At 29.3% G+C, this 14,546-nt stretch overlaps 1 protein-coding gene across 1 annotated transcript in view; it reads right to left on the reverse strand.

The window, feature by feature from the left end:
• LOC145252823 (phosphatidylserine synthase 2-like) overlaps positions 1–14,546 on the reverse strand; it is a 132,608-nt gene that overhangs the window by 13,782 nt on the left and 104,280 nt on the right. Inside the window, exons 6-8 of the mRNA XM_080112795.1 lie at positions 13,881–13,948; positions 10,119–10,250; positions 6,374–6,424 (exon numbers count right to left, since the gene is read on the reverse strand). Of these exons, the coding sequence (XP_079968921.1) occupies positions 6,374–6,424; positions 10,119–10,250; positions 13,881–13,948 (251 nt within the window). The remainder of the gene's footprint in view (positions 1–6,373; positions 6,425–10,118; positions 10,251–13,880; positions 13,949–14,546) is intronic.

A 14,546-nucleotide genomic window follows, 5' to 3' on the forward strand; every position in this document is an offset into this window, starting at 1 on the left:
AATCTATATATTTTTTATTAATCTATATATTTTTTTATTAATCTATATATTTTTTATTAATCTATATATTTTTTTATTAATCTATATATATTTTTTTATTAATCTATATATTTTTTATTAATCTATATAATTTTTATTAATCTATATATTTTTTATTAATCTATATATTTTTTTATTAATCTATATATTTTTTATTAATCTATATATTTTTTTATTAATCTATATATTTTTTTTATTAATCTATATATTTTTTATTAATCTATATATATTTTTTATTAATCTATATATATTTTATTAATCTATATATTTTTTATTAATCTATATATTTTTTTATTAATCTATATATTTTTTATTAATCTATATATTTTTTTATTAATCTATATATATTTTTATTAATCTATATATTTTTTTATTAATCTATATATTTTTTTTATTAATCTATATATTTTTTTATTAATCTATATATTTTTTATTAATCTATATATTTTTTATTAATCTATATATTTTTTATTAATCTATATATTTTTTTTATTAATCTATATATTTTTTATTAATCTATATATATTTTTTATTAATCTATATATATTTTATTAATCTATATATTTTTTATTAATCTATATATTTTTTTATTAATCTATATATTTTTTTATTAATCTATATATTTTTTATTAATCTATATATTTTTTATTAATCTATATATTTTTTTTATTAATCTATATATTTTTTTTATTAATCTATATATTTTTTTATTAATCTATATATTTTTTTTATTAATCTATATATTTTTTATTAATCTATATATTTTTTTTATTAATCTATATATTTTTTATTAATCTATATATTTTTTTTATTAATCTATATATTTTTTTTATTAATCTATATATTTTTTATTAATCTATATATTTTTTATTAATCTATATATTTTTTATTAATCTATATATTTTTTTTATTAATCTATATATTTTTTATTAATCTATATATATTTTTTATTAATCTATATATTTTTTATTAATCTATATATTTTTTATTAATCTATATATTTTTTTATTAATCTATATATTTTTTATTAATCTATATATTTTTTATTAATCTATATATTTTTTTATTAATCTATATATTTTTTATTAATCTATATATTTTTTTTATTAATCTATATATTTTTTATTAATCTATATATTTTTTTATTAATCTATATATTTTTTTATTAATCTATATATTTTTTATTAATCTATATATTTTTTTATTAATCTATATATTTTTTTATTAATCTATATATTTTTTTATTAATCTATATATTTTTTTATTAATCTATATATTTTTTTATTAATCTATATATTTTTTTATTAATCTATATAATTTTTATTAATCTATATATTTTTTATTAATCTATATTTTTTTTATTAATCTATATATTTTTTATTAATCTATATTTTTTTTTATTAATCTATATATTTTTTTTATTAATCTATATATTTTTTTTATTAATCTATACATTTTTTATTAATCTATATATTTTTTTATTAATCTATATATTTTTTTATTAATCTATATATTTTTTATTAATCTATATATATTTTTTATTAATCTATATATATTTTTTATTAATCTATATATATTTTTTATTAATCTATATATATTTTTTATTAATCTATATTTTATTTTATTAATCTAGATATTTTTTATTAATCTATATATTTTTATTAATCTATATATATTTTTTATTAATCTATATATTTTTTATTAATCTATATATATTTTTTATTAATCTATATATTTTTTATTAATCTATATATTTTTTAATTATCTATATATATTTTTTATTAATCTATATATTTTTTATTAATCTATATATTTTTTATTAATCTATATATATTTTTATTAATCTATATATATTTTTATTAATCTATATATTTTTTATTAATCTATATATATTTTTTATTAATCTATATATTTTTTTATTAATCTATATATTTTTTATTAATCTATATATTTTTTATTAATCTATATATTTTTTTTTATTAATCTATATTTTTTTTTATTAATCTATATATTTTTTATTAATCTATATATTTTTTATTAATCTATATATTTTTTATTAATCTATATATTTTTTATTAATCTATATATTTTTTATTAATCTATATATTTTTTATTAATCTATATATTTTTTATTAATCTATATATATTTTTATTAATCTATATATATTTTTTATTAATCTATATATTTTTTATTAATCTATATATATTTTTTATTAATCTATATATTTTTTATTAATCTATATATATTTTTTATTAATCTATATATTTTTTATTAATCCATATATTTTTTATTAATCTATATATTTTTTATTAATCTATATATTTTTTATTAATCTATATATATTTTTTATTAATCTATATATTTTTTTATTAATCTATATATTTTTTATTAATCTATATATTTTTTTTATTAATCTATATATTTTTTATTAATCTATATATTTTTTTTATTAATCTATATATTTTTTATTAATCTATATATTTTTTTTATTAATCTATATATTTTTTATTAATCTATTTTTTTATTAATCTATATATTTTTTATTAATCTATATATTTTTTATTAATCTATATATATTTTTTATTAATCTATATATTTTTTATTAATCTATATATATTTTTTATTAATCTATATATATTTTTTATTAATCTATATTTTATTTTATTAATCTAGATATTTTTTATTAATCTATATATTTTTATTAATCTATATATATTTTTTATTAATCTATATATATTTAGGGCAAAACGCATGCAAAAGATTTTGTACGTCCAACAAAGGCTTTTTTCGCCGAGGTATCCGGGGGGGGGGAGGTACTATCGTTTGAAGTGTTTATATACCCCCTAGATAATAATATCTAGGATTTTTTTTTTTTTTACAAGGTAGTCAGTACTTATCAAGGCTCGGAAGCCACTCGGGGATAATGGTTATTGTGTTTACAGTACGTTAATTTTGGAGATCTGGTAAAGTCTTACTTTAGGAGATGGTTCATCAGGAATTTGTTCACATTGGACTTGAAGACATCCAGGTTGTAGTCAGGTGGGAAACGGGCAATCGGAACAGAGTTCCACAGGTGTGCACTACTAAGAAAGAAGCTTTGTTCATGGAATCTACGTTTTGATTTTGGCACAGATAAGGAGTGGGGAAAATTTTTGACAGTGGTTTCAGCTAGGCGGGTGTTTATCGTGAAAGATTGGCGAGGGAGGACCAGAGATTGGAGTTCAGATGAGCACCTGCCATGGAAATAACGATAAAACAAAAACAGGCCCACAACGTCTCTTCTGTGGGAGAGAGGTTGCAGGGAAGAGAAAAGGGCATCACCCACTAGGCCACAAAGCCTATTTTGTAGTTTGATGTGGGAGCAGTACTCCATCCTTGAACGTACTTGGCTTTTATACAGATAGAGAATTGCATCAGGGGTGAGATATCTTTTGGAGCGGTAGAAGGATCCTACCATTTTTCCAGCGATCTTGGCAACTGACTTGATGTACGTATTCCATTTCAGGTCAGGAGTAAAGGTCAAACCCAGAAGCTTATCAAAACATGGAGCTTCTCCTAGACGAGAGCCACCCATATCAATTGATGCCAGATGAGGACAGAGCGTTGATGATGTAAAGATAGGAGCTTGGTTTTGGATGCATTAAAAGTAACCAGCCACCTCCTCCCCCACTGTACCATGCGCTCAAGATCAGAGGAGAGAGAATCTGAGAGAACTGCGTCATTTACGCTTTGATGTGTTGCCGTAGATGGTCGTGTCAACATTTGTGAACGCACGTCACGTCTAGATTTATTTACGTCGACTTTTACAAAATTATTGCTATTTTGGCTTCTCACGTGTTGATTCAGCTTTTTCGTATAAAAGCGAAACTGATGTGAAACTAATGAGCCCGGGAACAATGTCGAGAAAGTGATGGACATTTGGTCAATGTCGGTTTTCACCGTCGTATCAGGTAATTGCTTTCAATTTCCAACACACACACATACAAACACCCGGGCAACGCTGGGTACCCCGCTAGTAAAATATAAATGTAATTTTATTTTATACTAGCAGGCCGCCTGGCGTTGCCTAGTCCTAAAATATGTATAAATATTATATTTTAATTAAAACAGAAACCGAGACATGTGCATGCAAGTATTGCGTTTTTTGCTAAGTATTCTCTGTACCGGAGTTTGTCAGAAACTTTATATAAGTATACTTTTCCCTACACGTAATCCTTGACTAAATGTAAGTAAAAAATAAAAAAGTACTCAAACTGAGATCGAAACCAAAACCTAAAGACACTGAGTCGAGTACGATAACCATTAGACCAGCTTGACATGATGTTTAAAAAGTGATCTGTTTTCAAACCTACATATTTTTGACATAAAGAAGCTGTCATGTCTCATGGCCACGCATGCGCATTTGTTGAAACAGTTGACAAACAGATAAAAATCTGATGATCCCAAAGTAGCAATTTTTCAATTTTTATCCCTCAGCAGCCCTTTTTCCAGATGAAAACCGATTATGTCTGAATACCCTATATACCAAATTTCAAGTCTATAAATAAAAAAATCCGTCGAGTATATAGGTTGAGAGGTGTCCTCACACACACAAGCTTTTATAGATATATAGATTTTATACTTTCATTTTATTCTGATCAATAGCTCCGCCCTCCCCACCACTGTTTGTATGTTTGAACTAAAGTCAAAGACATCTGAAGAAGGAAATTTTCCCCGAAATATACAATACGAAATTTCCATCTGTCTATATTGATGCAAGAATACAATCTAAGTATAAAATATTAAAAAAAATATACACATGTTTGTATATATATTATACTAGAAAGGGGTACCCGGCGTTGCCCGGGTGTTTGTAGGTGTGTGTGAAAAAAACCCGAAAATGTGAAAACAGGTGCCTGTGAAAAAAAATGAAGCCTTGACGACGCGCAGTTGGAAAATAGTAAAGTGTGAAAAAAAAAACAGGTGCGCGTTTTTGATTGACGTGACGGCGATAGCTATTCAGCAGTTAGCATTTTGTGCGGGACAGTTTTTAATGAGGTCAATAAATCGGTTTGTTTGTTTTTAAAAACCCGCTCCCTCGTCTCGAAATGAAAGCTACCGTCTGATATGACGAAGTCGACATTGACCAAACGTTACTTAGCTCTCTAGAGATCACTGGCTCTGGGCCTGTGATTAGAGTCGAGTTTCGCTTTTTGTTTATACCGAAAACCGAATGTAACGCATGCCGATGCGGGAAATGTCGAATAGTTAAAGTTGTGAAGCGAGCGAGCGCTTCTCTGAAAGAAGCCTTTTGTGGACATCGAGGAAAAGTGTACATACATACATACATACATTTTTGCTTTTATATATATAGATTTATTTAGAATACTATTCAAAATAATATTCAAATATATAAGAAAACTAGCCTGAGTGTTTGTAGGTGTGTGTTGAGCAAAAAAAGAAAAAAAAAAGTTGTAGTAGGCAGGCAGGCTCGAACCCGTGATACAAAGGATGAAAAGAAAGTGGATGTGTAAGGGTGTTGGTTGAGCAAAAAAAAAAAAAAAATTGCGTGCGCAAAAAAAAAAAAAATTGCATGCGCAAAAAAAAAAAAATGCATGCGCAAAAAAAAAATTGCGTGCGCAAAAAAAAATAAAAAAATTGCGTGCGCAAAAAAAAAAAAAATGGTAGTAGGCAGGCTCAAACCCATACCACGAAGGAGGAAAAGAAAGTGAAAAAAAAAAAAAAATAACGCGTTAGCTGCTGCGCCCATCGTTAAACTGGAAGTGACGCAGGTTTAAATTAAGGCTGGACAATCGAAAAGAGGCGATGACTTTCGAAAATATTGGCAAAAAAAGCGACCCCTCCCTGTAGAAAAGTGCCCAGTTTAGGGTCAAGGAATAAATGGTTTTGGCCAATTTTTCGATATTTGGCATTCAAAGGGTCGATCTTCAAAATGATACCAATCTCGTGAAAATCCATCAGCTCTGTCAAAAGTTTTTGCGAGACATACAAACATACATACAAACATGCATATATACATACATTTAAACAGACAGGTGAGATTTATGTTATAGATAATGCTAAGTGCTTTTAGATAGCTCAATAGTGCAATACTAGAGCTATAAATATTTTTTATACTATATTGCTTTACCAGGAATACGCACGCATTTTATTGTTTATTCATTTACGCGAATATTGATAATAAAACTATAATTTTTCAAAATGAAATGTAAAAAATAAAAAATCTTCCAAAGTCTCAGAGACAATAAGCTATCTAATTTACATAGGGTGTTCAGACATTCCATTGCCATAAATCATATAAACGTTCAGAATAATAAAAATGAATATACTTACTTTGAGCCACCAACCAATGAAATGGGTTGGAACAAAACCATCCAATTTATCCTAGGGAAAAAAATAAAAAATAAACAACTATTCATATAAACTGAAATTATTGATGAAACAAAAAACAAACAAAAAGAAAAGTACGAACAAACAAATGGACAAACAATTTTGGGACAATTTTCCCCCTATAATGCCCCCGAGAGGGACAACCTGAGTTATCCCGGAAAATCCATTCCAGCAAAAATTTACTTTCGCTATGACTAATGTTTGTGCAAAATTTCAAAAAAATCCAATGCGTGGTTATTGAAAAAAGTGTGAACAAATGAACAGACGAATGGATGAACAGGTGTGAATTACTCGCTCCAATCACTTTGTAGGGGGACCAACAATTATTAATATAAACTAAAATTATTGACAAAATCTAGAAAAAAAGACAAAAAACAAACAAAAAAAACGAGCACAATTATAATCATCTACTATAAACATATACAAGCAGAAATGTCTGTCTGTCTGTCCACACTTTCTTTCATTAGAACAAAATGGATCCTTATTTTAAAGCAATGTAAAGAACATTCTTCAATGCTATTATTCTTACTTACCACTATCTGAAACTTTCGAAAGTTTTGCAAATAAGGACCATAGATTGGAGCTCAGACGAGCACTTGCCATGAAAATAACGATAGAGCAGAGATAGGCTTGCAGCGTTTCTTCTGTGGAAAAGAGGTTGCAGAGAAGAGAAAAGGGCATCACCTACGAGGTTATGAAGCTAGTTTTGAATTCTATCAAGGCTGGATAGGGCATGTTGAGCAGTTTCTGCCCAGATGTTTCAAATTCAAAGATGGTGTAACTAAAAGAAAACACAATTGCAACTTCACTTCCGATTTTCAGATTTTGTAATTATGCCCATGTTGCTTCATTTTCTTTTAAAAGTTGATAAGTTCTTATTTTTTTCTTTTAAGTTGAGAGTGGAATAAATTAAAAAACTGACATAATAATTACATGAATGGTTCTGTGTTACAAAGCAGGTGCTGTTATAAATTGAACATTTCAACACACTTAAAAAAATAAACGGTAAGCTGGACAACATCTTTAAATTTAGAATATAGACTTTTGTCATATATATATATATTTTTTTTTTCTCTCTCCTTTTTCTTCCTAGATCTTTTTTATTTATCAATCACTTAATTGTTATATCAATTAGTGAATCTATTTTGCCCTTAACTCATCAGAAGAAATAGCAACAATTAATCCGTCGAAAGGAAATAAAGTGCATTTTGATAAATTAAATTTAAATTCAAAATGGCGTAATGGAAGCATATAAGATATTTACAGCTTCTCTTCCAATTTTTGTGTTTTAATCATGTCAAAACGCACTCTATTTCCTCACAATACGAAAAGAGATTGCCGATACATTCCTCAGCAAACATTGGTGTGATTATGCAGAGTGTCTGATGTGAATGTATATTAACACAGGTTTGGTCTGTTCCGCTGCAGCACAGGGTAATATTTAAACATAGTAGTGGGGCAATAACTATGAAATAATCTGTAGTAATCTAGTAATTTTTGAAAAACACTTTTATACTTAAAGTTATTTATATTTTAAAATATTTATTCATGGTGTTTGGTTTGGTTGTTTTATTTTATGGCATATCAACCCTTTTTGGGTCATTTAATGTTGAATCCAGTATTCCAAAAAATCCTAATAATAACAACAAATATTTGCAGATTTATAAAGTTGAAACATTTATCACACTGACAGTGAGATTAAAAAGCCAAATTCATATTAACAATAGAAAAATAGAAACTTTTAATATATTGCACATATGTATGCAACCTTGGTAGTTAAAAATACAACTCCTGCAGGTCGTCGTAAGAAAAGCGTGTTCATCATTGGTTAAATTAGGGTTAATAGATTTTCTTATTCACTTGAAATTAAAACATGCACAACAGCTTGAGAAATTCCGGTTTGCATTTTGTATAATTTAATAGTTTCTTTTCTCTTTTGCTGCTGCTAGCAGATCAGGCTGTCTGAAGATGCTATCTTCCTGACCTAAAATGCCCCAAACATTCATGTTATTGTTTTTTCTTCCCTTTGCAAAACTCAATCATGTTCTGCAAAGACAAAAAGAACAATCTTCCTCTATCTTTCTCTCTTTTATTTTCCTCTTTTTTTTCTCCTCCAAATGGGGCTAACGGTTTGCCGTGGTTGACAACTTGTGATGCTTACAGATAGGGTCTTGGCGGCTGAGTATTTCATAATGTGTTGGGGTCGAATAATTAGATCACCCCGCCTTCTGTTGTTCTATATAACAAGCACAGAACCAACATTCCAGATTTACATACAGTTATATACAAGAAAGGGGGGGGGGGGAGATCGGTAGAGAAGGGGGAGATAAGTTTGACTGAATTATAACAGAGAAAGGAGAGGAAACTCCTCCTCCCCAGTGATCCCACCCCCAGAAAAAAAGGTTGTGACATCTTTAAGTTATGAAAAAAGGATTCCAACATCGTAGAAAACATTACTTGATGGAAGAAGAAAACAAAGCAGTAGAAAAAGAAGGTTATTGTCCAGAATTTCCCTATATAAATCTCACAAGTTTTAATTATTGGGTTATCTCCCTTTGTTTTTTCTTAGATTATTTTTGCAATGGCGGGCAAGACAACCGTTTTTCTGTTACTCATAAAATTTGATTTTCACATCTATATATACAAGTGTATAGCAGTCATCATAACAAACTAGTTACTATTGTGGATTAATGCCCTCTTGCTGACAATACAGTCACACACTGACCAGTCAGCTAGTAGGGCGCATTAATCCTATATGTCCTTAAGAAACTAATTACCCCTGTCAGGAACTAAGGAGCTCAGACCACCAAAGACAGACCTCTCTCCTTTCACTCCACTGAATCCTCCCAGGCTGCAACTACTTCACTGGAGATGTACACTGGACAACCTGGAGACACTTCAAGTTTCTACATCCAAGAACTTTTTATCCATTTTCTTTCACCTTGGATATAGCCCCTCTTCTTTCGAAATAAACCCTTTCGTTGTTTTGCTTAAAAAAAAAAAAAAAGAGGTATTGGTTAATCGTTCTATGCTTTTGTGTTGCAAATTAATCTTTTATTAGAGGTTTTGTGCACTCACACATAAAGCCTTCCTAAAAGTGACTTTGTTTGTCTGGAGAACGGTCTCTACTAAACTCCTCTTTAATTTTTTTAGTTTACAAACTTGAAACTTGATATATAAGGGACTTGGACCTGTGAAAAAAAATTCAGTTTGGCCTTTAGCCAGTAAAAATAGCTGCTAAAAAGTCAAAATTGAAAAAGACTGGAAATTGGCCTAAGTTGATTTAAAGTGCTCTTGTATACATACACATTTTTTTAAAAAATTTTTTATATGCATATGGATATGGCTTCAAGGATAGCGGTTTAGGCTGGAGAGCTAGGTTTTGATTTCGATTCTAGCTGACGGCATCCAAGTCATTTTTTTTTTTTTTTTTTACTTTTGAGATCACTATTATATATTGGGTACAATTTAATGATGGCTAAAGAATTGATTCTATAATAATAAATACAAAATCTGCATTAATTAAAATATATTCAAGCATATTTTATGACTGGGCAATGCCGGGTGTGGCCTGCTAGTTTAAAAATAAAACTACTTGATTAATTTATGTGATTTTTGGAATGTAACCCTTAATCTATCACCCTACCATTTCCCAGGGTAAAAAAAAAATAAAAAATGGTTGAGGCACCTTTAAGTTGTGAAAAGGGTCCGTGTGATTGGCATCATAGATGTAACAATTACCCCCATAATCTTTCTCGGGTAGCGGAAGACCAAGTTTGGGGTCAATATGAGTCATCAACTGCCTTGCATCATGAACTGTCTGAAAAAAGAGAAAAAAGAACACGGCTTGATGGGCAAAGAAGAAGAAACCAAAGCAGTAGAAAAACAAGGTTCTTGTCCAGAACATCCCTTTATTAAAAAAACAAAAATTAAAGAAAAAGGTGCATGATGTACATACCCATGAAGAAGCAAACATATCATATTCCAAAAATCATATAAATTGATCAAGTGGTTTTATTTTTAAATAAGAAAATTAAATTTTATGAGTAAGCAAAAAGTGACTGTTTCAGTCACCATTTTCAAAAAAAAAAAAAAATGTCAAGAAACAAAGGGAGAAAACTCAACAATAATTTATACTTACTAGTTTTGTTGCAATGCTCATGAATTCCCATTGATTGTTTGAAATGATTTTCTTCATAAAAATAAAACTATTTCATCAATTTACATGGTTTAAAAAGAAAATCATTTTTAATTAATGGAAATTCGTGGGTATTACAATGTAAACCTTGCAAGTTTGAATTATTCAGTTATCTCCTTTTCTTTTTTAATCTTTTAGATTATTTTCAAAATAGTGTACAAGACGGCTACTTTTCAGTTACTCAGAAAATTTAATTTTATTTAAAAATAAAATTACTTGATTTTTGGAATATAATGTACATAATACAGATCTTTCTTTATTTTTGTTAATATCGGAAAATTTTGAACAAGAATTGAAAAGAGAATTAAATCCAAACAAAATTTGCATAAATTATTTTTAAAAATACCCCCCCCCCTGCCAAACTGAAAATAGAATAAGTATGTCATTTCTAGAAAAATATGTTTAACTTAAAACAAAAAAAAATTTGTAGTTTTTTTTTATAATAGGCATATAAAATTAACAGTAGGTTCTTTGATATGACAAGGGCGCGTTCGAAATGAATGTTTCTATTTAGATCACAATTGAACTATGATACTTGACTTTTGCATTTTAAACTTTAATTCAAGCCGTTATATATATAAAAATAATTTTATAAAATCAACAGTAGGTTCTCTACAGTGCAATGTAGACTACAATGTATTTTGGACTAAGTTACTGTGGGGAAGCAGGTGAAGCTTCCTCCCAGTATATGGCAATGAGTATCTAAATAAAGCAGGCAATTAATTGATTTAATTGAAAAATGGGTGATTTCCAAGGATAAAAAATGTGGGAGGCATGTGCATTAATGGTGAAAAAAAAAATAAAGATAGGAGGACATAGTTTTGAAAGCCGATTTATTTATTTTTTATTTTTTATTCAACTTTCACCCCAAACAAGGCAAGTGCCACTTTGAAGTAGGGGGCTACTCCCGGGGACATAAATTTGCGGGGGCATTATGAAGGGAGATAAGTAGAAAGATGTTTGTTCACATTACACTTGAACTTCTGCATATCAGTACAGTTGGGAAAGCAGAATCTCAGAAGGGAGTTCCAAAGACTTGCAGTTCTGGCGAAGAAACTATTGGAGTAGAAGGCTTTGTTACACCTAGGGATCTCTACTGTAAAGGGGTGGGACTTAGTTGCTTGTCAGGTTTGTCGGGGGTAGTCACGTCGAGGAGGTACAAGTACTTGCAGTTCGTCAGAGCATTCATCATTAAAGTACTTGTAAAACAGGCAGAGGGATGCAATATTTCGTCGATGGGACAGAGGCTGAAACCTAGATGACAGTTCAGGACCTATCAGGTTGGCGACTCTCTTTTGAACCCTGTCCAGGAGTGAGAGACAAGCAGTAGATGCACCAGCCCAAATGTGACAACATTACTCCATACATGGGCGAATGGTGGCCTTATAGAAGTACAGGATACTTTCAGGCATAAGTAATTTTCTAGCACGGTAGAGAGAGCCCACCTTCTTTGCAGCAGACTTGGCAATGCTCTCCATGCATATATTCCAGTTCATGTTCCCTGTAAACGTTAGGCCGAGGAGTTTAAAGGAAGTACTTATAATTCTTTTGCAGGTTTCCAACTTTTTGATTGTATTTGAAAGATTAAAGCCTAAAGATAATTTCTAAAAGAAAAGAAAATATTTATACACATGGCAAAAAGTGGGAGGAGGCTAATGGGGCGATAATTTACTGGGTCAGTTCTTTTGCCAGAATTCTTGAAAACTGGCACTACAGAAGCAGTTTTCCAGCAGGCAGGAAAGCAAGATTCATTAAGGCATTAAGTTTGGAGAGAACTAGAGCTACTTCGGCGGCGCACTTTTTTAATAACACAGCCGGGATGAGATCATGTCCACATGCTTTTGCAGTGTCAAGCTTTCTTATGATAGCATGCACCTGAGCAGGAGTGATTTTCAGATCATCTAGTGTGGCATCTGTCTGCAAAGGAAAGTCAGGGACGGGGTGGTTAGCAGAGTTTGTTGCATAAACAACAACTATGAATATGAGGACAATAGTTTGCAAATATGGATGAACAGATTATGAAGAATCATCTTAAAGGATTCTAAAAAATAAACAATTATAATGTGGTCAAAAAAATAATACCCTTGAAGCGCTTGCGGAAATCCCCAAGTGATTAAAAGTCTCGATGTGATTAAGTGTTCACGTGATGAAAAAAGCGTGATTTCTTTTTTATTTTATTTTCACCCCAAACAAGGCACATTGCCACTTTGGTGTAGGGGGCTACTATCAGGGACATAAGCTACTGGGGTACTATCTAGGGAGTTGAGCAGCAAGATATCGGTTCACGTTACACTTGAACTTCTACATGTCAGTACAGTTGGGGAAGCAGGGATCTGGAATGGAATTCCAAAGTCTGGCGGTTCTGGGGAAGAAACTACTGAAGTAGAAACTCTCTTACATTTAGGGGTTAAATGTATAGTGATTAATAGTCATGTGATGAAATACCAGGTGATGAAAAGACCATACCCCCCACTGGATTCTGAGAACTCTCCAAAATTAACAAATATGATAAACTATATTATTAAATAAATTTTATTTTTATTTGTAATTATTTTTCCACTCAATCAATTTTTGAAATTTTTACTAATTTCAACATGACACTTAAGTACAGATTAGTAGTTTTCTTAAATGCATTGTTTTTTTTTGTTTTTGTTTTTTTACAAATCCGCTTATAATGCACAAATACCTTGAATTGATTTTAACTCCAAAATGTTCTTAATGTTATAATCTTTTAAAGAAACAAATTGTGTGTGTATGAGTGTATTATCGTTACTGCACTAATTTTATTTGAATTTTAGATGCAAGTCCAATGTTCAACCTAATTAAAAAAATAAAATAAAATACAAAATATCTTTACGATGTTCATACCTATTACGGAATGAAAATGTCATTCCAAAAGTCACGAAAATAATCAAGTTTTTGTTTTTTTTTTATATAGAAAATCATTTTTTTTTTATTTTAATATTATTTTGACGCCATTACAAATCTGATTTTGATTTGCAGATTGAGTTGCCCCCCCCCCCCTTTATTAAATATAGTGGATCAAGACAAGGTTATCACTTATTCAATTTGATTTCTTTAGTTAAAAAAATACTTGATCAATTTATATGACTTTTGGAATATGACATTTTCGTTCTGTGACAGGTACTACTAAAAATTTTTTTTTTTTAATTTTAAAATTATGTTGAACTTTGGAGTTGCACGGAATTTATAAATAAAGTTTTGAGCGTAAAAGCGATAGTTAACACTGACCTGAAATAACAAGAAGACAAGACTCAACTCGTAGATGATACTCATACAAAGTATAAGTCTCCAGAAAGCTGAAAAAATAAAAAAAATAAATAAATCACGATTCAAATATCACACAAAGTACAATTTGTTTGAAACTTGAATTCAATCATCGTTTCAAGATTTGTTTTGTGTGCGTTTTAAAATTGAAGAAGCAGACATGCTTACTGTTGGCTCAGTAGATTCAGAGTTCTTTCCCTTGAATCACATGGAAACTATCGAGGCTTCTTCAGAATAAGAACGACAATCGAAAACCGTAAAATTGAATTTTCATTAAAAAACAATGTAATCGACTTAATTGTTATTCCGCAATTCATAACATACTAGCAAGCCGCCGGGCATTGCCCGGTATGCGTAATTTTTTTTTTTTACATGGGGGGGGGAGGGGGGTCACCACTTATCAAGGCCCGAAGGCCACCCAGGGATAAGGGTTATTGCGTGTACAGTAATCAAAGAGATAGTATTGTAGTAATCATTAGTATTGGGGATTTTGATAGAGTGTCTTACTTAAGGGGGTGGTTTGTCAGGAGTTTGTTTATGTTGGACTTGAAGACGTCCAAGTTGTAGTCATGTGGGAAACAGGCAAGCGGCAGAGAGTTCCACTGGCGTGCAGTTAAGAAAGAACTGAGA

This window comes from Euprymna scolopes, chromosome 29 (assembly GCF_053919585.1).
Source record: "Euprymna scolopes isolate OS-2025 chromosome 29, ASM5391958v1, whole genome shotgun sequence".
NCBI classification, from domain to species: Eukaryota; Metazoa; Mollusca; class Cephalopoda; order Sepiida; family Sepiolidae; genus Euprymna; species Euprymna scolopes.